The 24,636-nt window shown below is 38.3% G+C and overlaps 1 protein-coding gene across 3 annotated transcripts in view; it reads left to right on the forward strand.

Annotated features, from left to right (window-relative positions):
- Positions 1 to 19,423, forward strand: part of JMY (junction mediating and regulatory protein, p53 cofactor) — a 99,032-nt gene extending 79,609 nt beyond the window's left edge. Inside the window, exons 8-11 of one of the 3 annotated variants that reach the window (XM_024247531.3) lie at positions 3,431 to 3,526; positions 5,250 to 5,850; positions 7,013 to 7,323; positions 12,573 to 18,165. In XM_024247531.3, coding sequence (XP_024103299.2) covers positions 3,431 to 3,526; positions 5,250 to 5,850; positions 7,013 to 7,320 — 1,005 coding nt within the window. In that variant the 3' untranslated portion in view covers positions 7,321 to 7,323; positions 12,573 to 18,165. Of the gene's footprint in view, positions 1 to 3,430; positions 3,527 to 5,249; positions 5,851 to 7,012; positions 7,324 to 12,572; positions 18,166 to 19,049 lie in introns of those variants that run through there. The other 2 variants (XM_054555662.2, XM_054555663.2) reach the window with 2 other exon arrangements.
- Positions 19,424 to 24,636: the final 5,213 nt, after the last annotated feature.

Below are 24,636 nucleotides of genomic sequence, written 5' to 3' on the forward strand. Positions count from 1 at the left end.
TGTACACCTTTTGTAAGATTTATACCTAAGATACCTAAGTCTTTCTTCCTCTTCTTTGTCAGGGAGATGGCAATATAAATAGTATTATGTTTTTAATTGAAAACTCCAATTGTTCATTGCTGGTGTATTACAAAACAATTGACTTTTGTTAATTAAGCTTTTCTTATAATCTATAATCCAGATTTTTTTGTCAGTTTTTTTTTCAGATTTTCTACATCTGTCTTCAAAGACAGTTTTATTTCTGTACAGCTTTTATTTCTCTTATTGCATTAGCTAGCACTTCAGTATAATGTTGAAAGGAGTGGTAAGGGGGACATCTTTGTCTTGTTCCTGATCTTAGCAAGAAAGCTCTAGTTTCTCACCAGTAAGTGTGATGTTACCTGCAGGTTTTGGGATAGATGTTCTTTATCAAGCAGAGGAAGTTCCCCCTCTATTCCTAGTTTGCTAAGAATATTAGGAAGTTCCCCTCTATTCCTAGTTTGCTGAGAATATTAGTTCACTTTATATAAAGTTACATTAGAAACCTTCTCCTACTCCCATATTGCTGTGCTGCATCCCACACAATATATATTATCCTGACAGTCATCTTTTCAGATGTGTCTTAAATTAGTTAACACCAGTAATTTGTACTTAAATATCAGAAATGCCAACATGACCATATCTCTATATTTGGATATTTTTAAAATTTTCTGTCTTTAGCATCATACTAAAGGCCAAAGGGCCTTTGTCTCCATTACTCCTTAAGGCACATTCTTAGCTAATGCTGCCCCTTACTCTTCATTTTAACCACATAAAATTAGCCAAACTACCCATAAACTGTAAGATTACCTTTCTCCTAGAACCTAGAAATAGATTAATTAATGTACTTTTATTTTTCATTACTATTTCTGTGGGTCAGAAACTGCTTTGTAAGATTAGTCAGGGGACCAGCATGACAGTGAGATGAGTAAGTTGCTCCCTGCTATAACCATTTGTACTTGCATTATCAGTTTACTTATGAAGGTTCCACACTTCCAATATATTTCTTTTTATAAAACATAAGATTTTGGTGGAGGGGAATAACTAATTAACTTTTTAGAATGAATGAGCATCAGATCTTTTTCCCAGATCTGTTTTTTGGGGGCAACAGGAGTAAAAATTAGTAAATCGATTATTTTTCTTTTCCTTTTTTTTTTTCGAAATGGAGTCTTACTCTACCCAGGCTGAAGTGCAGTGGTGCCATCTCTGCTCACTGCAACCTCTACCTCCTGGGTTTGAGCCATTCTCCTGCCTCAGCCTCCCATGTAGCTTGGATTACAGGCACATGCCACCACACCTGGCTAATTTTTGTATTTTTAGTAGACGGGGTTTCACCATGTTGGCCAGGCTGGTCTCAAACTGCTGCCCTTGAGTTATCTGCCCATCTCGCTTTCCCAAAGTGCTGGGATTACAGGTGTGAGCCACCACTCCTGGCCAAGAAATTGATTCTTAAGGGAATCCCAAAGATAAATGTCATCTGCCTTAGAATTTTGCCTAATACCTTGGTTGGAATATATAATTGTCAGAGAATGAATCCATTAAATAACTAGTCATCTTTAACATATACAGATAAAGCATAATGAAAGTTAGCTTAGATCAAAATAGATCATTGTTTTTCAATGCTAGTTTTAAACCACCAGTGTCAGAACCTATTACGTGGTGGATTGTTTAAAATATAGATTCTTAGATGTTAACCTTATTATTGCAAGCTTCCCCTGGACATCCTTGTGAATTAAATATGCAAGACTAAGGAATTTTATTTTAATATTTGATAGTAAACTCTCTAAAACAAAATATGAGGATTACTTATTAATACTACTATTTTAAATTGTTATTAGCTCAGAGACAAATTGGATAAGAGAATTCTGTTTTCCCCATTAAAGAATGAACTCTTGTTTTTTATAAGCACACTCAAAACTCCAGGCTTTCACTTCAAGAAAACATACATGGTGGCTCCTGTCTGTAATCCTAGCCTTTGAAGCAGGAGGATCACTTGAGCCCAGGAGTTCGAGACCAGGCTGACCCTGTCTCTATAAAAAATTTTTAAAATAGCTGGGCGCGGTGGCGTATGCTTGTCTTGGGCACATGCTAACTTATTTCAGGCTCTAAGAGCCCTTTTGAATTGTGTTCATGTGTGGTGTATCTTTGTGTCCTTTTGTGTAAATTAATAGTATATCACCAGATTGCATTTTATTCAGAATAATTAGCCTACCACACCTTTTTTTTTTTTTTGGTAGAGATAGGGTCTCACTGTGTTGCTCAGGCTGGTCTTCAACTCCTGGCCTCAAGCAGTCCTCCTGCCTCAGCCTCCCAAAGTGCAGGGATTACAGGCATGAGCCACCACACTTGGCTTTATTTTCCAATTTCCTGTTGTCTCCCTGCCACCCTTATCTCCCTGCTCATACTTTCTTCTTAGAGTTTATGATATAATCACCCAGTGCAAATGCAACAGTAATTCTCATTAGAAATTATATTGTTTAGGGAAAGCTGGTGGGGAAGAGGAGAGAAATGATAGAAGAATAGAATGGGGAGTTGGATTTGAAAAGGACAGGAGAATAATGGAAGAGAGGGTAGTTAATTTCCATGTGAAATTGTCTGGTCTTCTGGGAGGTATCTCTAGTTTTTTAAAACAAAGCAAGAAAATAGACAACCCATTTACCTATATAGAAAGCCTTTTCATTTATTTAACTAAAATTAATTTTACCAAATGAGATTTTATTATATAGCTTTTAGATGATTCAGCTCTATAGGGAAAATTAAAAGTGTGTTTAGATAACTGCCAAAAATAAGGTGTGATACTAAACCAGATGATTCATGGATAATGCTTGAAAAATATTTTTCTAACTGCTGGCTATATTGGTTGTTGATTTGATTGCTTTTGTTCGTTTGTTTTTTTGAGACAGAGTCCCACTCTGTTGCCCAGGCTGGAGTACAGTGGCACTATCTCGGCTAACTGCAACCTCCGCCTCCCAGGTTCAAGCGATTCTCCTGCCTCAGCCTCCCAAGTAGCTGGGATTACAGGCATGCATCACCACGACCGGCTAATTTTTGTATTTTGGGTAGAGACAGGGTTTCACCATGTTGGCCTGGCTGGTCTCGAACCCCTGACCTGAAGTGATCCACCCGCCTCAGCCTCCCAAAGTGCTAGGATTATAGATGTGAGCCACCGTGTCTGGCTGGTTGCTGATTTTATTTTTTAAAGTCATCTACATTTAAGTTAGCATAATATAGCAGCTAGAAGTATTTTACACTAAAACTGTGTATTAAAAATATTTCATGTTTCGTGCTATAAAAAATTTTGTTCAATGAATCATCCCCTTTGGCCCACATTAGGATAACTTCTCATCTTTTTTCCTATTAATGATAAAAATTGGGACGCAGCATAATGGAATTATTATTAATTTTTTACCAGAAGAGAGAAAAATTACATGATGAAGAAGAAAGAAAAAGTGCCTGGGTTAGCCAAGAGAGACAGAGAACACTGGATAGACTTCGAACATTTAAACAGGTATTAAAAGTAATGGTCCATTTATTGTTTTTCTTTTTTTTTTTAAACAGAGCTACATACACACCTGTAGGATTTCTTTGTGGGAAAAACTTGGTTTTCCCTTATTTATAAACTATTGTAACCATGGAAGTCCTTTTTAAAATTGTTTTGATGGCATGGCTCCATTTCCTCTGGTGGTTTTCCGAATTTAGTATTCTTGTGATCTTTGACCCACAGCTTCAGTAGTATAAGAGGAATGATAAGGGCCTCTGGGAAACCTAGATTCCTCTTGAGTTTAAAAAATTAGTTAAATTACGACTGACTATCCAGCTCAAGCATCAACTTGTTATTTATTCCACATACATCAATCTGTGGTGGTAATACATCAAATGACCATTGGCAGAATTAGAGGTGGGGGGGAGCAGCATATTTGAGAAATGCTTCAGCAGTTCTCTTGCCAGGGTAAGCCATGACCACACACTGATACCACAGTATCCACACATCTCCTCAGAACTGTGCTGAAGCCTCACAGTTCTCATTTTTAAAGTACTCTGGAGCCTTACTTCAGTTATGCATGCTGAAGGATCACTTTATAGGTGAAGTAGGCTTTTGAACAAGTGTTACAGTGGAAAAAAAGGAGGTGAGGCAGGGGATAAGACTTGTTATTAAGTAAATGTGGCTCACGCCTGTAATCCCAGCACTTTATGAGGCTGAGGCAGGTGGATTGCTTGAGCCAGGGAGTTCAAGACCAGCCTGGGTAACATGGCGAAACCCTGTCTCTATACAAATTAGCCTGGCATGGTGGAACATGCCTGTGGTTCCGGCCATTTGGGTGGCTGAAGTGGGAGGATTACCTGAGCCAGGGAGGTCATGGCTGCAGTGAGCTGTGATCGTACCACTGCACTCCAGTCTGGGCAACAGAGTGAGACCCTGTCTCAAAAAAAAAAAAATATGTATAAGAGTTCTACCAGTAAGTACTGAAAAAAAATGTAATTCTCTCTTTATTCTGTCATAAAATGGATATATAGTTGTTGGAGCTTTTTAAAACTGCCAAGTAACCTGTTAAAGAATATTTTAATTTTCTCGTGTGTGCATTTGAAAACATAGGAAACTTTTTGCATACCAGTAGCATTTATACATTTGACATCACTTATGTTTTGCATTTTACATGCTATGTGTTTTATACATTTAGTAGTTTTATTCACTAAAAATCTTTTTTTAATCATAATTTTGAATATTTGAATTAATCATGGAATTTGATAGGCAAATAATAAATTCATAATTGTTTGTAAGCTATTAGGTACTTTCGGATTTTCTGTATAACTTTAAGGGTGAAATAACCAATAAGCCAACATAACATTTTTGAGATGGAATCTCGCTCTGTCACTCAGGCTGGAGTGCGGTGGCACAATCTCAGCTCACTGCAACTTGCGCCTCCCGGGTTCAAGCAATTCTCCTACCTCAGCCTCCTGAGTAGCTGGGACTACAGGTGCCTGCCACCACACCCAGCTAATTTTTGTATTTTTAGTAGAGACGGGGTTTCACCATGTCGGCCAGGCTGGTCTCAAACTCCTGATCTTAGATGATCCACCCACCTCGGCCTCCCAAAGTGCTGGGATTACAGGCGTGAGCCACCATACCCGGCCACATAACATCTTTTATTTGAAGGAGAAAATAAATAGGCATGTGCTCATAAATTGTTTCAATAACATTTAACCAGTTCCAATAACTTCTGATATTTTAGAGGTATCCTGGGCAAGTCATACTTAAATCAACCAGATTACGACTAGCTCATGCAAGAAGAAAAGGTGCAGCAAGTCCTGTTCTCCAAGAGGATCACTGTGACTCTCTACCAAGTGTGTTACAGGTAGAAGAGAAAACTGAAGAGGTGGGAGAAGGAAGAGTCAAGCATGGGCCATCACAGACAACAGAACCCCAGAGCCTTGTACAACTTGAAGATACTTCATTAACACAACTTGAAGCCACCTCATTACCTCTCAGTGGTGTTACCTGTGAACTGTCTCCCCCTATATCTCTTCCACTTTTGAATAACAACCTCGAACCATGTTCTGTTACCATAAATCCACTCCCATCCCCTCTTCCTCCAACACCACCACCTCCCCCACCTCCTCCCCCTCCCCCACCCCCCCCACCACCACCTCTGCCTGTTGCTAAGGACAGTGGCCTAGAGACACTGGAGAAAGATCTGCCTAGAAAGGAGGGGAATGAGAAGAGGATCCCAAAGTCAGCCAGTGCCCCCTCAGCACACCTCTTTGACAGCAGCCAGCTGGTCAGTGCACGGAAGAAGCTCAGAAAGACTGCTGAAGGTTTGCAGAGGAGGAGAGGTACGTCAAGATATTTTCATGGTCCATCTGTTGTATGACATCAGGCATAGTAAAAAACTATATTTTTTGACGTTGCAAAGCTTAAAACACTTTATTTTTTGAACATTATTTGATAGTAAACAGGTTTTCAAAGTCACACTAGAGGAGAATTCTTAGTAACCCACATCCACAAATGCATAAAGTACACAGAAATGTATGCCTTCTTGGGCTGTTAGGCATGTTTTAAAAACAGATCTTCTAAAGTGATACATTCATGTTTGGTAATGTATAATGGGTGGCTCCTTTTGTGTTAGGGAAAAAATTTTGATTTTAAACCTGAGATTTTTTTTAAAATACTCATATCAGAAAGGGTAAGATATCTGGTAAGGACTGTCACCACAGGGAAGACATTGGCAGGATCATGTAACATTTGTTCATACATTTGTTGAGGACTTTTGTGTATTTGTATAAAGAAGCAAAGAAGAATAGGGAGTAATCTGTTCAACTTACAACGTGACAGATGTGCCTCAATAAGGTTACTATTTTTTTTTCTAATTTTTTTTGTTATGAGAGATTCAAGCACAAATAAAATTATTTCTGAAAAGAGCAGAGAATAACCCTTGCCTTTTGCCTTTAAGGAATTTGCATTTTGCATGGGGAGAACATTATATAAATATTACATATTACTTGTATATTACATTTTAACCTGAAAGACCATTCTATAAAACATTTCTTGATGTAATCTGAGTAGGATTTCACATGTAAAACAACTAAATGAAAAAAGCACAGTCTCCATAGTAAACAAAAATTAATTTTTAAAAATGTGTAACCCAATCACTCTGAATTTGGGTGGAGCAACTGCAATATGGAAATCCTTTGGGAATCACACCCATAATACTACTAAGACCACCTCCCAGTTCCCAATCTGGTCACTTCTCTTATGTAGGAAATGATAGGAATACCAATAGTACCCACCATGGATTGGGTCTTGGGATTTTCTAAAAAGAAGGATAATTAGGATCCCTTGTGTTCTGATCACCTTCTGCACACATTTCATGATCCATTTTGCAGATGGTGTTTCAGCGTCCTGTGCTTTCACAGTTGCAAACAGTAGAGGTTATACAGTTTCATTCTAATTAAGTGCAGTCCTAACTGTAATACTGTTCTGTTTCATTTTCCAAAGTGAGCTCACCCATGGATGAGGTGCTAGCCTCCTTGAAGCGTGGTAGTTTTCATCTGAAAAAGGTTGAACAGCGAACTCTGCCTCCTTTTCCTGATGAAGATGATAGTAATAATATCTTGGCACAAATAAGGAAAGGGGTAAAATTGAAGAAGGTACAGAAGGATGTTTTGAGAGAATCCTTCACACTTCTACCCGATACAGACCCTCTAACACGGAGCATCCATGAAGCTCTTAGAAGAATTAAAGAAGCATCCCCAGAGTCAGAGGATGAAGAGGAGGCTTTGCCTTGCACAGACTGGGAGAACTAACAAGTAAACGGCCTTATTGTCTTTAGTAGCATTCAGTAATACAGGTTTTATATTGGATGATGAGGTTTGGGGTATTTTTTATTGAGCCTGAGGCATATTGTTTGTTTTATAACCCAATTTTAGCATGGATCACAAATTTATGAACTTCAGGTTTTACTTAATTCTGTAGTTTCTAGAAACTTAAGATAACTTTTTAATGATTATTGCTATATAAATACTATTTTTAAAAATGCCCTCCTCATTAAAAATTTCTGCTCTACAGCTGTAATTGCAAGTAAAGTGACAGTCTCATTCTTGCCCTAAAAAACAGAAAAGGGCCTGGCACGGTGGCTCACACCTGTAGTCCTAGCGCTTTGGAAGGCTGAAGCAGGCAGATCACTTGAGGTCAGGAGTTCAAGACTAGCCTGGCCAACATGGTGAAACCTCTTCTCTACTAAAAATATAAAAATTAGCCGGGCATGGTGGCGAGCATCTGTAATCCCAGTTACTCGACAGGCTGAGGCAAGAGAATCGCTTGAACCCAGGAGGCAGAGGTTGCAGTGAGCTGAGATTGTGCCACTGCCCTGGGCAACAGAGTGAGACTCAGTCTAAAAAAAAAAAGGCTTTCCAGGTTCAATGGTTCGCTTCTGTAGTCCCAGTTACTCAGAGGTTGAGGCATGAGGATCTCTTGAGCCCAGGCATTCAAATCCAGCCTGGGCAATATAGCGATACCCCTGTCTGTAAAAAGAAATCAATCAATTTTTTTTTTAAATGAAAAGGCTTTTCTGACAAAGTATTTCAGTAACAAACTGTTATGCACACTGAATTTTGATGTCATGTTAGCTGACCTCAAAGGAGTTTTCTAAGATCAATCTGGAAAAATTGTTGCATTGTCTGATTATTTAACTTTCTAAACCCTGAAAAAACTACTTATTGTCACAGTTACTGTATTATCTAGACAAATTTGCAGGTATCATTAATATATAAAAATTATCTACATATCTAATGAATACTCCTGTACACATTAAGATTCTCTTTGGTTACACATGTAGCATTCTCCTAATATAATAGAGAGCTATAGTCTACTACATTTTAATAAGCTAATTATAGAGTAATATGGCACAGATTACACCAAATATATAGAAACAGTAAAGATAACATGGTATAAATTAAACAGTATATCAAATTTATAATGATGGTAACTGAAATGTTGTAATTTGTATAAAATTTATAGAGTGTACAAACATGTTGTATTAATTATTATTCTTTCTTGATGGAATATGTTTCTCTAGGCTTCAAACTTTCACCAAAGTAGGGAAGACTTGAGTCCTAGAAGGGAATAAGTAAAGGAATAATTAATTCATGTGTTAGCCCTGTGAATTATTTTTGTTGAATTTCTTTTTTTATTTTAGAGACAGAGTCTCCCTCTGTTGCTCAGGCTGGAGTGCAGTGGCACGTTCATGGCTCACTGCAGCCTCAACCTTCTGGGATCAAGCATCCCAAGTAGCTGGGACTCCAGACACATGCCACCATGCCGGGCTAATTTTTTAATTTCTTTGTAGAGACAGGGTCTCCCTATGGTTACCCCGATTAGCATAATAATTCTTAAAACATGTTTGATCATAAGAATTAACTTGGGGAGCTTATTAAAAATGGACATTCTGTCCTTGACTTAAGAATTCTGAGTAGAACAACAAAGAAAAAAAAATCTTTTTTTGACAGGGTTTCACTCTCTCACCCAGGCTGGAGTGCAGTGACACGATCTCAGCTCACTGCAAGCTCCACCTCCTGGGTTCAAGTGAATCTTGTGCCTCAGCCTCCTGAGTAGCTGGGATTACAGGCGACTGCCATGACGCCCGGCTCATTTTTTTTTTTTTTTTTTGTATTTTTAGTAGAGATAGGGTTTCACCATCTTGGCCAGGCTAGTCTCGAACTCCTGACCTCAAATGATCTACCCACCTCAGCCTCCCAAAGTGCTGGGATTACAGGTGTGAGCCACCATGCCTGGCCCAAAAAAAAGAATTCTGAGTAGATCTAATGTATATGCAAGTACACATCTGGATTTTGAAGACATAATATAAAAATGTAATGTATGTCAGTTGTTAAACAATTGATTACATACTGAAAGATTCTATTAGTTATATTAGGTAAAATATTACTGAAAGCAGTTTCACCTGTTCCTTTGGGTATGGGTTCATTAGGTAAATATTCCTGTAGTACCTCTCCACTCTACCCCCCCATCAGCATCTGCATCCATCAATAACTTAAAAAGGGTAATATTAAATTCACCATGATTCAGCCAACATTCAGTAGTAGCATTATCCTGCTTTTTTTCCTATTATGTATACAGTTACATGTAACAGTCACTTTGTATGACTTACTGTTCTTGGATCCCAAAGTAACTTCGAGTTATTTTTGCTTGTACATATGTCCACTATGCTTTGTAAAGGAATATATATATATATATATATATAGAGAGAGAGATGCATATCAGTTTGTGAATGTCTAGACTCTCAGGTATGTCTAACTGGGAATCTTTTCCATAGTGGATATTAGTAGGTTGTCTCCCACTTTACAGTTCTTGCTACCATGTGTTGTCTCCTTCTGCTGTAGCTTCTCAGGAAGCTGCTTAAGCTTGTGCCTAAAACTACCATCTTTGCACTGACTAATTCCACAGCTGGACCTTCACATAAATGTGTGTTTAGCTCTTTCATTACAGATGGTCCACAGTGGCCCATTCACAGCACACCAGCAGCTGCTCAAGTCAGCCTATCCTTGTCTGTCTCCTCCCATCCCACCATATCCTGCCTAATCCTAGACATTGCATCAGCATTTTGTATACTCAAGTGACTGGGATGTTACTCATAGCTTCTGGCTACTAATTTAGCCTTAGTATCAGATGTTAAGAACATGGTGCATGGTGTATACACTTTGAAAATTGCTTAAAACTTTTTTCGGGGGTGTGGGAGATGGTTGATGGCTGGAATATGTGGTACAATGTTGAGAGTGAAACACTTAGAAAATATATGAGCTTGGAAGTTTGCAGTCTCCCTTTACTGAATGTGTGCTACCCCAGAAGCAAACCATAGACTAGTATGGACTGATGAGGCAGTGATGAAGTAGCTGTGTATCACTACTTTGTGATCATGGAGACTAAAAGTCTGTGAACTTTTTATTTACAAATGGCTAAGAAGGCTTTACCGCAATTTGTATTTCCCATTAATTTATTATAGATTCCTTTTTTTTTTTTTTCCTTTCTTCGAGACTGAGTTTCACTCTTGCTGCCCAAGCTGGAGTGCAGTGGTGTGATCTCGACTCACTGCAACCTGTGCCTCATGATTCAAGTGATTCTCCTGCCTCACCCTCCCGAGTAGCTGGGATTATAGGCGTGTGTTACCACTCCCAGCTAATTTTTGTATTTTTGTAGAGACGGGGTTTCACCATGTTGGCCAGGCTGGTCTCGAACTCCTGATCTCAGGTGATCCACCTGCTTCTGCCTCCCTAAGCGCTGGGGTTACAGGTGTGAGCCACTGTGCCTGGCCATATTTCTTGATTATAGATTTTGTCATTAATGTACTTACATACTTTTAAGAGCTGATTTCTTGAATATTCATAAAGTAGGTAATGAAGGTCCCTTGTTCTGCCTTGTTCGTTCCCCTCTGAAACTCTTCTCTTTCCAGAGATAGCCATAGTCATGCTCAAGGAAATTTCTTAAAATGTGTGTAATTACATAGAGATTTAAAATAAGTTTCAGGCTGGGTGTGAACTTTTAAGTTTCAGGCCTGTAATTCTGCAGTACTTCAGGAGGCTGGGGGTGGGTGGATCACTTGAGCCCAGGAATTCAAGACTAGCCTGGGCAACATGACAAAACACATCTCCACTAAAAATACAAAAAGTAGCTGGGCGTGGTGGCTCACACCTGTAGTCCTAGCTACTTGGGAGGCTGAGGCAGGAGGAAACCTGTCTCAATAAATAAATAAGCTTCTAGTTTGTTTCCTGTGAGAGTCTTTTATTTTTTTTTTTTTTGAGATAGAGTCTCACTGTGTCAGCCAGGCTGGAGTGCATTGGCGCCGTATTGGCTCACTGCAATCTCCATCTCCCGGGTTCAAGCTGGGATTACAGGCGCACCACCATGCCCAGCTAATTTTTTTGAAGTTTTAGTAGAGAGGGGTTTCACCATGTTGGCCAGATCGGTCTCGAACTCCTAACCTCAACTGATCCACCCTCCTCAGCCTCCCAAAGTGCTGGGATTACCGGCGTGAGCCACTGTGCTGGGCCCCTGTAGTAGTCTTCTAAAGTAACTATAGCAATGCAGTTCAAAAGAAATATAGTTTGAGACATGTAATTTAAAAATGTCTAATAGTCACATCAAAAATGAAAAGGAACATGTGAAACTGATGTTTGTAATATTTTATTTGACACAATGTAGCCAAAGTAGTATCCTTCAACACATAATCAGCATTAAAAACTAAGGACATTGCTTTTTATTTCTTTTTTTCACAAAGTCTTCAAAATTCAGTGTATGTTTTATATATACTAGTAGCACATCTCAATTTGAATGCTAAGTATCTGATACTTAATGAGAAATGTCCTACCAAAACAGTAAAATTGTATTTAATGGAAAAATACTGTTTACTGTTTTAGATTTTTAAATCAAACTGGATTTAAATCAAACTAAATCAGTCACACTAGACACATATCAAGTGTTCATTAGCCACATGTAGCTACAGTATTAGAAAATGCAAAACTGTATTAAGTTGGTACTTTATTCATGTTCCTGTCAGCTTTTATCTGATGAATATGTCTTTTATATAAATGCTCCCGTGCTTTGGGTAAGCCCCATAGATCTTAAGCACAACACTTTTCAATAAAATGCCCGGGTGAAGTATCCATTTAAAGACTGGTGTTAATCCTGTCCTCTAAATGTTAATCTAACAAAAACAGTTTCTACTGCATTTTGAAGACACCATTTAATTGTTCTTACTCTACTAGCAGTTTATGGAACAAATAGTTTAGACTGAATTTACCTTTTTAGTATATAGTTTTGATACAGTGTTAGAGTAAAAATAATAAAAATGAAAATCTAATAGTCTTTTAAAAGTGATCAAAATCTGTATTTAGATTATTTTGTTTTCATTTTTACTGCTTTAAGAATACAGTCATGGCCTTTTGTAAAAAATGTCTTTTTTACACTTTTTGAGGGAACGTAAATACACTGTATCTTTAAAGGGTCATCTTTTTTTAATGGTCTGTATTATTTTGTTTGTAAACAGGTGACATAACAGAAGAAAAATATCATTCAAGATTGGTTCTGATTCTTTTGGAAAATAACAGTTTAAGCACTTGGTTCCTCAGTTGGATAACATTAGATCCAAAATGCATTGGTTCAGTGGTGTGAAGAAAGGAAGCACAATTGGCAGGTTATCACTTTCCAGTTGTTCCAATAGGTGATGGTTAACATGAATTTTACATGTGCAATGTTCCTGACTGCAATGAAGAAAAGGCCTTCTGGATTTCTGTTTTTTAAGCACATTCTCCTTCCATCCACGTATTTACATCCTTGTAATGGCCAGTTAAGCTAGGGCTTGCTGTAAGTTGGAAGAACACTGGGTTGACAGAGATCTACTGTGAGCTGTATTGGGACTGCTTTGAGAACCATCTTTCAGTGCACGGAAAAGTCATCTGAAAAAATAGCTTCTTCCATATCAGCTTATATTAAATACTGTGATACTCTGAGAAAGTTTATCATGATAGCTGTAAGTCAGGCATTAAAATCAGATGGAAATACACCTAAAATGTCCACATTACTCATATCCAAAGGATTTTTCATAAAGATGTTCAGCAACATCTGAAAAGCTGCATTTATGGAGATACATCTATTAATATGTTCACAACATGAAACATTTTAACATGGCATATTTTTAGGAGTCTTATACTTTGTAAGGTTTTGAAGTTTCCATGCTTTTAAATCACTCTTCATATTTCTTGAATTTATAATAGTTTGAATTTTATGCGCATCCTTGTTTATGGAAGGCAATACTTTGATAATATTTCAAATTATTTTTATTTTGTTTGAATTATTGCTTGATTGCTATAACTGACATGACTTTCCTATTGAGAATCAAAAATCAAGATTCAATAATAGGGATGCAGATCTTAACTCTTTTTACAAACCACCATTTTAAGTTTTTATTTTTATGCTCCACAGTGAAAAGCATGTGCTCTACAAAGATAGAAAGTAGAGACAAGTCTCCATGGCTGGCATTTCACCATCTTCACATGCACTGAATGGAATTTTGGGAGAATGCCTTTGTTATCGTCACTAAAATTTTAAACTTATACACAGCTTTAGGTGCTGATTTTGGCTGTGATGGAGTCCTGAAGGACACATTTATATGTTCCGGATTTTTAGCAGGATTGTTGTGGGCTTGAATATATGTAGATCATTGGACTCAGTGTACAGTACCCTGTACATATAATTCTGCATAAGACAGATCTTGGCCTTTCTGTGGAGGGAGTTAAGAACTAAAATACCAAAAATAACTTTATTTCTTTTAAGACAATTATCTGGCCTAAACCCAGAAAGCAGTACTGGAGCAAAAGCCCAGTGTATATGAACTGGTATTCCTAGAGAAAAAAAGAAATGCTCACACCTTTGTTATTTTAAAGTGTTTTCTTGAAAATAATTAGGGAGAAAATTTTCTGGCAACAGGTTATGTAAGACAATTTTTTTATTATTTCAAAACAAAACAGGCACATGCCACCATGCCCTAGCTAATTTTTGTATTTTTTATAGAGACAGGGTTTTGCCATGTTGCCCATGCTGGTCTTGAACTCCTGGACTCAAGCAGTCTGCCGGCCTCGGCCTGCTAAAGTGCTGGGATTACAGGCGTGAGCCTCTGTGCCCAGCCTGACACAATCTCTTATTTAAATGTTAGTAATACATTTATTGATGAGACTAGGAGCTTCTCTGCAGCATCTTCATAATACATTGGTTTTAGTTCCCACACTATTCCCACATCTTGTCTGGGAAGATTAGAAATATAGATGTAATATGGAAACTTCAACAGCATGGGGGTGGTGATAGTGTCCTATTTGCCCTTGGTAAAATATTAAAGCATATTTCTTAACCCAAAGAGTGATTGGTTATATGAATATATTTGAAAAAGTTAAAGCAAATTTGCAAACCTTTACAAAATCATGTATCAATTTTATGCTATCCAGTTTTTACATACCCATGTGTCAACATTTCATATATCCAGTTCTTTGGATGCTTGTTCACTTTTTTCATTTATTCAAATTCAGAAAAATACAGACGGATATAGTGTTAAATTAACCAAAAACCCTGGAACATTCATATCTTGAGAGGGAATTTGCTACCCTTTTACTTTCGAGATTCCATTATAAAATAGGTTCATTTTATACATATGTCCTGTGGTCTGTCTTCCAGAGTGTGCTGTAATAATAAGTCTCTAGCAAAGAGTGGAAGGTGGAGGGTGTGTAGAACTCCACTCAGCCTCATGGATGCATCTACAACTCTCTCAACCCATCCTGTTACAGTTCTCCATGAGAGTCACCTCACACTTGGAAGAGAAGGTTAAAGCAGAGTATTGTTGGCAGCCAGCTATGCCCATTCTCTTGTAAATAACTTTCCAACACATCCATTTCCTTGCCTTAAGGTGCAGGTTCCTACTTCTACAAAATTTCAAATGATTGCAGGTCAAAAACCTTTGGAGTTACTCACAAATAATAATAAAATTTCAAATAACTAGGGTCTACTTGTCCATCAAGATGACATTACCAGTGGAACCCACCTGTTAATTTTAAAGTAGCTTCAGAACCCAACAAAAATTATGTAAGCCTGGTTAAATGTCGTTTTTTCTTCTTGCCTCTAATAAAATGAGGATCTTCGGCCTTGATACTAAATATGTGTATATTTAGTTATGATGGTACTTGTAGATGCTCACATTTCCAGTTCCAAACTCGCCTGTACTTTTTATGTGCTTCAAAATATTTGACACATTTCTGTTAATATATGATTTCTGTATCCACAAACAGCTGTTTGCTTATGCTGAGTCAATTTAGAAGTTAATTTGCCAATCTAGTCTCAGCTGCAATGCATTTAAAATAGGGAAAACAAGTAAATGAGTTTGGGACATTTTGAGATTAATGTTACTGCCCACTTGATTGTCAATTTCAAATGGCTCCTAATGCAACCAAAATTATAACCAATGTAGCATGTGTAGGAAAGGTATTCTTAATTATTATTTAAAATCATTGTATATATTACAGCAGTATGAGGAATGCCTGGCTAAAGAGGATTTTTTAAAAGATGAAGAATGGTTTTGCTTGTATTGTATAGGCTTACTGAGTTTGTGAGCAGCATAAAAACAATCATTCCTTAATTCTTCATTGTGGAACTGAAATATTTCTGTAATGCATTTTTTAAAAGGAGACTCCTAGACACAGCTGTAATAGTGGGAATAGAAATGTAGAGCTTTTCTCATAACACGAAACCAGAAAATAATTTTCAGCACTTTCACTTACTCTATGTAATAAGGAAAAAAATTGTTTCCACAAAGTTGAACTATGTAGTAATATTTGGTAACACATGGCATGGCCACTTTATATCACAGAATGTGTGTCAAGTTGCAAAGCATACTTGGGCCATAGTAGACACTAAGAATTAAAACTCTTAAATCAGTGAAACAAAAACTAATGGGCAGCATTCTCTCTGGAATGGGATCAGTATACAATTAATACAATTTAATTTTACACATTCCCTAAGACACCGTTTTTAAGTTACAGTCACATGAGTGTGTTTGTATAAATTTAAGTCAATGCTTTTAGCCTAGGCAAAGCTTTTTGTTCACTAAATACAAGGTTTTTTGGGTTTTCTTTTTTCAGCTTTATTATTGAAGTATTACAAACTTAACATCAGATACCAATGTGTAAAAAGTACTATTGGGCCCCTAAGGGCTCTATCAGGGAGTTGAAATTTCATACGCTTTACCAGGTTACTTGTAAAAAATGAATAGCTGTAAGACATTTGAAAACCATTGCAGACACATTGTTAAAATGCAGCCATTTGATAATGAAAGCAGAAACCTTAAGTTTTACCTAATTATTGCACTAAATGTAAATGATAACATAAAATTAAGTGTGCATTTTAAACAGATTCTATTTCCCACTTACTGCTTAGCATAGAAAAAGAGCTATGGTTAGAGGAGTGACCAGCAAGATTTATTTCAGATGGAAAAGGGGTGAGAAAGTGGAAGCACCTTACTGTTAGAGCATGTTGCATCTATTTAGTGCTACTGAACAATTCACTAGTTATTTCTGAACTTTGCTGCAAAGTGCTCTTTAGTTAAAGCACATTAAGAAGGGTCACTGCTTAATTGCTTTGTAAAATGAAGCAATGGTATTTTTTATCCGATATAGTGTAATTTAAGTTTTCCTACAAAGTGAGTTTATATTGTTGCTTAAACTATGTTATGTAAGCAAAGGGTTTGGAAAGGCGGGAGGGAGTCTGGATTCGGCGAGAGTGTGCGTTTGTGTGTGTGAATGTATGAAAAGTTTCCCCATTGGGTTATTCTCAAGATGTGTTTATTGTAAAGTTTTCTACGTTTTGCCCGCAGTAAATGTACAACTTCGCAATTGTAGGATTTAATTGATTGAATTCCAAATTTATACTGTCTCTTCCCTTCTGCAGAGACATTATGCCACTGTAAGGTGCATGTACAGAAAATACCTCTGAGGTTGACTTGTTAAATAACTGATGAATGTTATTTCACACTGAATCTCAAAGCCGTCATTTGTTTTGCGGGTTAGGGGAAAGTTTTGTTTTTTGATGGTGTTTTTTGTTGTTTTTAATTAGGCACACTAAGAGTGGCTAAATTTGGGGGAGTTATTGGTGGGTAGGAAAGACCTTGAAAAGTGATATGTAGATGAAAACACAAGGTATGGATGTTGGTTACTGAGTTGTTTTAACAAGGGAAATTTGGGGATTTTTTTTTTTTTTTACTTGCATGTTCTGTGGGTATCAAAGGGTGTAACAAATTATTCCAGCTTTTCCCAATACTAATTATATTGGTTTTAAGAAGTCTGCATAATCACTAGGTGGCATTTTCCCTTCATTTGTGAACCAAGAGGGGTAAATGATGCTACCCGTACAATGACTTCTGACTTCTTTAACTTTGACAGAATCTCCATTGTTTCATTGAATTTCTCATTGTATTATATGTCTTTCCAAGTGTGCAAACCATAATATGTAGTTAATGAAAAATGGAAGGCTGCAGATTATTTTGCATGAATAATTAATTGCCCATTAGGGCTAAGGAGACTGACATGATTTTTATCGGTTCTGGGTAAATGAAAATTTTAATGGAAAACTCATTCACCATTTACTAGCTTTGTGCAATATTATAAAAGGTAGAAGCAAAACACTAGCACATTGTGCTTGGCTTGTAAGGATGGCTTTAGTACCATTACATTAAATGGACAGTGTGCACAGTGTATTGTAAATGCCAACTCTTGCAAATTTACAATACTTAAATATGTTCAATTAACATTCTAAAGTATTAAAAGTACAGAGGAAAAACTAAGCAAGCATTTATAGCAATACCATGAAATCTCCAGTAATCGTTTTGACTGTTGCCTTTTGCTCTTTAGTGCAACTTTTCTGCATTGTAATTGTATTGCTTTGTATTTCATGTTTTTTACACTCATGACTTCGAGTTAAGTACTTGTACACCAAGTATTGCAATCACCTTTCTCTTGTTGTACATGCAATGTAACAACCTACAGTTTTGGTGCTTTTAACAATATTCCTCTTTTTCTTTAATAAAGGATATTTATTTGAATTAACCTGATTTTGTTTGTTTAAAATATCAGTGGTACATATTTTCACTTCATTTCAAATAGAAGGACCATAGCAAGTTGTATATCTGTTATGACAAGTTATAACATGGAGAACAGGATCCAGAGACTATCCATGCCTGTATTTCTGCCTCTTCCTGAGCGCTGTTTCTTGTGACGTATTTTGATGGCAGCTTTCTTTGTGCTATTAATGAACTTTCTCATTGTTTGTAAATATTCACAAAGTTTGGAAGTGCTGACTTCCAAATTGGAAAACTTTTAAATGGGGGTGGGGAGAGGCAGATAAATATTTATAAAGTTACACACTCAGATCAAATAGAACAAAATCTCAAAAATAGAAAAGAAAAGAAGAAAAGAAACATATATCCCCACCAATGCCTCAGCAGTTGTTTGTTTCACTTCCAGTGATAACCTGAAAACTGTAGTATCTGAAATTTTCCCTTAGTCTCAGGAATTTCTACTTACACGCTTTCAGAGCTAGAACATTCCAGTGACCGCAGCCAGTTTGATCTCTCTCCACGCTCAGTAAATGTCTTGCCATATTCCTCTGGTGATCTGGAGCCCTTTATATTGAAATGTGCAATAATGATTTTACCAAGTCATTGCAAGCTTATGAGGAAAATATGGTTTTGAGGAAAAGCCTTAAACAATTAAATATACTGGCCAATTTCTGTCAGAAAGAACTGCTTAATAGCAAGAACAATTGAAAGGTTATTCATCCTCAAGTGCATCAACAGATGTTTCGTGTAATGAAAGACTGGTGAGAGATTGGAAAACTCCACAAGAAACCTTATATTGTTTGTAAACATTTTTCAATGGAAGGGAAGTATAGCAGGAATTAATCATATGGTTATTCTTAAAACTTTTTATAGGCTGGGCGCAGTGGTTCACACCTGTAACCCCAGCACTCTGGGAGGCGGAGGCGAGCCGATCACTTGAAGTCAGCAGTTCGAGACCAGCCTGGCCAACATGGCGAAACCCCATCTCTACTAAAAAATGCAAGAATTAGCCAGGCATGGTGGCATGTGCCTGTAATCCCAGCTACTCAGGAGGCTGAGGCTGGAGAATTGCTTGAACCCGGGAGGTGGAGGTTGCAGTGAGCTGAGATCACACCACTGCACTCCAGCCTGGACAACAGAGCGAGACTCCATCTCAAAAAATAAAAAATAAGACACCCTACTGTGAATTGTCTCGCAGCTATTGTACAGTGTGTAAGTGTATATTTAAGCCAGATGAATAAATGCCATTAAGTAGATCACCTCTAAAGTCATGGGGGAGGAGTAAGGGGAGGGAGGGGAACTTACAATCTAGCCATCCTAGGCATATTATTTTCTGATGTGCCTAGGACATGTGACATTATATATGTATTCAAAATTACATTATACAGATGCCATACAATGGTTCTCTGAGATGAAGTAGTCCAGGTGGCAACAATATTCTATGTTTTAGACCAAAATGATCTTTTTCATGCTTGAAGACCCAAATTTCTGGGATCTTATTTGAGTAAGTATTCAAGTTATTCTGGTGGCTCAAATATCCTTTTAGGGGAATTATTTGGTCTTCCCTACAGGCCACTTTGTGATCCACCTCTTTTCAGAAACAGGATGGCTTACCTGTGCAACAAGCTCGTGGGTCAGTCCCACAATTTCTGAAACACAGGATTAACTCTGGAACTTCCAACAGTTGTCAGAAAATGCAACCAAACATTTATTGTGACCCAGCACTTGCTGAAAGGTTTTCTAATGCCAATTCCAACTTTGCCTACTGTTACCTAACTTTTGTCATTGCATCAAGTTGACTTATCAGAAGGCAGTACTTCAGCATTATCTCAACCCCAGTCATGCTTTCACTCCGTTACATAGAAGCGTGATGATTTGGCTTTCATGGATGGTTGAAACAAAAAATATCTAAGTATTTCTAGGCTTCTTTCATAACTCTTCCCCCTCTGCCTAGTTACTCTTTCCCACGGTTCCACATAACATCTCTCTCATCATGACTCCATGTCCTCGCCTCTTCTCAGTTCACTGTACGTACGCAGGTCCATATGTGTTCAGCTGCCTAGTGACCTCTTTCTTTGGAAGCCTCACACATAGCTGAAATGTAACATGCCCAAAACAGTTCCCCTGACCCTATCACCATCAAAACCTGAACCCAAATTTTCCCACTTCTCCCCGTCTTTCACAATTCCTCCAGTTCTGCCTTTCAGAATTTAGAAGTTATCCTTGATACCTTTCTCAACCTCACTTCCCAGGTCCCATCCAGTTCTCCAAGTCCTGTCATACCTAACTCTAATATACACCTGGCACACACACACACCTCTTTCTCTGTCCCCTGCCACCCTTGGGTCCCAGCCTACTTCATCTATCCACTAGACGCTTCACTGGCTTCCTGCCCTATCTTCCCACTGCTACTCTTGTCTGCCTGCAACTCATTCTACACCCACAACATGGTGAGATCATGTCTGTCCCCTGCATAAAGCTCTCCAATTTCCACTGCAGTTAGAATAAACCCATAAATTTCCTACCCATAAACTACAAGGAGATGTGATTTGGCCCCTGCTATCTACCCCACTGCTTACTAGGCTCCAGCCACATGTGTAATCTCTTTCTCACCTTAGGACCTGTGCGCAGACTCTGCCCTCTCCCTAGAATTGTTCACCTCCCTCCCTTTTGTAAGTATGGCCAACTTGGTGTCTCCCAAAATTCATACTCCCAAAAGTCCTAACCCCTAGTACCTCAGAACGTGTCCTTATATGGAGATAGAGTCTTTACAGAGATGGTCAAGTTAAAGTGAGGTCATTAAGGTAGACGCTAATCTAATATGACTGATGTCTTTATGAAAATGGAAATTTGGACACAGACATTTATAGAAGAAGGAAGAGACACAAGAAGAGGTGATCCATAAGCCAAGGAGAGAGGCCTGGAACAGATCCCTCCCTCACAGCCCTTAGAAGGAACCAATCCTGCTGACAACTTGATTTTGGACTTCTGACTTCCAGAACAGTGAGACAGGGATTCCTGTTGTGTAAGCCAGTCAGCCTGTGCCCTTTGTTACAGCAGCCCTGGAAGCTAATGCATCATCATTGAGCCTTCCACTGAGATGCCAGCTCCTCACAGAGGACTTCCTGCTTTTCCTCAAGTAACTCCCCCGTTATCCTCTATGTCGGCCCCTTGTGTGGCAGAACCTGCTCACCAGATGTCCCATCAACTGCCCCCTACATCTACTAGCACCGTTGCTGATAGAAGAGCCTTGTAACTAATTCTACCCGGTGAGATGAAAAAGCAAATAATGTGCATCACTTTCAGCCTGAGATAGGAAAGTCCAAGATTGCACCAATCTTTCTCTTCTTTTGTGAAAAATGAAGAGGGCTCGTGCACTACCAGGTAGTATAGCCTCCTTTGAGATTGCAGCAAAGAACAAGGGTGCCCTCTGTCACTATTTTGTTTCACCATCGTATTAGAGGTACTAACATTGCAGTTAGGCAAGAAATATATAAAAGGCATAAGGATTGGAGGGAAAGACAGAGAAATGGACATTTTGGGGGCAGATATAATGGTTACGTATGTAGAAAATCCAAGAGTATCAATAGATAAATTACTAGGATTAAGAGGTTTAGTGAGGTTGCTTAATAAAATTATTTTTTATTTTTTAATGTAATAAAATTAAATATCAACTGAGGCTGGGCACAGTGCCTCACACCTGTAATCCCAGCACTTTGGAAGGTCAAGGTGGGCAGATCACTTGAGGTCAGGAGTTTGAGACCAGCCTGGCCAACATGGTGAAACCCTGTCTCTACTAAAAATACAAAAATTAGCCAGGTGTGGTGGCAGTCACCTGTAATCCCAGCTACTTGGGAGGCTGAGGCAGGACAGCTGCTTGAACCCAGGAGGTGGAGGTTGCAGTGAGCCGAGATCATGCCACTGCCCTTCAGCCTGGGCAACAGAGCAAGACTCTGTGTCAATAAATAAATAAATAAATACCAACTGAATTTCTATATATTAGTATCATTGTTTTGAAAAGTTAACAAATCAATGAAAAGAAGACAATGCAGTGGAAACATGGGCATGAGACTTGAGTAGGCAACTCATAAAAGAAGAAATACAAATGGCCAAATGTGCATACAAAAAAGTAACAAAAAAAATAATTAAAACCAAATTTAACCCTCAAGACTGGTTAAAATTTTAAAGATTGACAATTTTAAGTGTGGGCAAGTATTTGGAAAACAACGTTCATATACTACTGATGGTCATATACACTGGAACAACTATTTGGAAAGCTGGTAGGCATTATCTACAAAAGTTCAATATATGCTCGCTCTGTGGCCCAACACTTCCTTATGCAGCTGAAATATGTGTGTGCCTAAACAGGGAGACATAGGCAAGAATGTTTATAGCAGCATGATCCTCAATAGCCAGCAACTAAAATAACCCAGATGTCCATCAACAGGTGAATGGGCAAATTGCAGTATATTCCTCAAATGTAATCTAGTGATGCAATGGAGTAAGACAGAGCAAAAGGAATACAGCTACATGCAACAATTTGGATGAATCTCACTGATACAAAGTTGAGCAAAAGGAGCTGAAAAGAATATAAAAAATATGATTCCAGTCATGTAAAGTTTCAAAATAGGCAAAACTAAACTGTAGTGTTTTAGGGGTATTATTCAGGCAATAAAACTATAAAGAAAACCAAGGGGGTGATGACCATAAAAAAATCAAAACACTGGTCACCTTTGCAGGAGAGGAGAGCTTTATGACTGGGAACGGGACACACCAAGGACTTCTGTGGGGCTGTCACGTTTCTACTTCTGGGCCAGGGTGGTCGTGAGGTGTTTTGTTTCGTTTTGTTTCGAGACGGAGTCTCACACTGTCGCCTGGGCTGAAGCGCAGTGGCGTGATTTCGGCTCACCGCAACCTCCACCTCCCAGGTTCAAGCAGTTCTCCTGCCTCAGCCTCCCAAGTAGCTGGGATTACAGGCGCCTGCCACCATGCCCAGCTAATTTTTTGTATTTTTAGTAGAGACAGGATTTCACTATGTTGGCCAGGCTGGTCTTGAACACCTGACCTCGTAATCCACCCACCTCAGACTCCAAAGTGCTGGGATTACAGGCGTGAGCCACCGCGCCTGGCCGGTTGTGAGGTTTAATTTACAATAATTCAGTAACCTGTGCATTGATGTTTACACATTTTTCTAAATAAGTATTACATTTCACAATACAAAAAGTTTTTTAAAACCTCTAACACAGGGCTTTTTATTTTATTAAAATTCTAGAAATTACCTCTGGAATTTAGTTGCCAAAAAGTTTTTTTCTCCACAAAATAATTAGCGTTCTTGCTCTACAAAACAATGAGAACCATATACTCTAACATGCTTTACTTTTTTTTATTAGCTGGCAAGAATTACAAGCTAAATTTAGTGCTCCAATGGAAAAGCCAACTCATCTCAGACTTCTGGGTTACACAGTTCTCTGCTCCCTTTAACTGGCTTTGTGTGTGTGTCTGTTTTGTAAACTCTCCTGCCCTAGGTATTTTAACATTTCAAATGTTCTCCTTTGAGAAGTGGGTTTGCATTTTTTCAAGTTACTTTGAAAAAAGCTGCTTCAAAATAGCATGACACAGTGGTTAAGAGCAAGGGCTCTGGTGCTGCCTACTAGCTGTGTGAGGCTGGGCAAGTCACTTCTTTGCTTCTTCTCATTCATCTGTAAATTGAAGGCAGTAATGAGATCTACCTCATGGTTGCTGTATGGGTTTAGTGAGTATATTTAAAGTGCATAGGCAGGGCGTGGTGGCTCACGCCTGTAATCCCAGCACTTTGGGAGGCTGAGGCGGGTGGATCACGAGGTCAGGAGTTCGAGACCAGCCTGACCAACATGGTGAAACCCCGTCTCTACTAAAAATATAAAAATTAGACGGGCGTGGTGGCGCATGCCTGTAATCCCAGCTACTCAGGAGGCTGAGGCAGGAGAACTGCGTGAACCTGGGAGGCAGAGGTTGCAGTGAATTGAGATTGTGCCACTGCACTCCAGCCTGGTGACAGAGCTAGACTCCATCTCAAAAAACAAAAGATAAAAAAATAAAAAAATAAAAAATAAAGTGCATAGAAGAGTGCCTGGCACATTATGTAAGTGTCAGCTATTATTGTTCTCCTAAAGATGTGATGCCAAAATTATTCACAAAGGACTACAAAGATCTGAGTAATTTAAAAGCAAAAACCTCTGAGGCTAAAATATATGCTCTTGGACAGATCTGAAAAAGCATCAGTAATCATCTACATGTCCTTATATAAAAGAAATGGGAATTGTTTCATTCACATGTCACAAAATGAATGTTATTCAATAGGGAACACTTTAAGTTAACAATAAAAACAAAGAAAAATACCTACCTTCATGTCTGCTCTTTGTAGAACTGGGTACAATTGAAGAATGTGGAATTTCTATTTTCTGACTGACTTTCTGTGGAA

This window comes from Pongo abelii, chromosome 4 (genome assembly GCF_028885655.2).
Source record: "Pongo abelii isolate AG06213 chromosome 4, NHGRI_mPonAbe1-v2.0_pri, whole genome shotgun sequence".
Taxonomy (NCBI): domain Eukaryota; kingdom Metazoa; phylum Chordata; class Mammalia; order Primates; family Hominidae; genus Pongo; species Pongo abelii.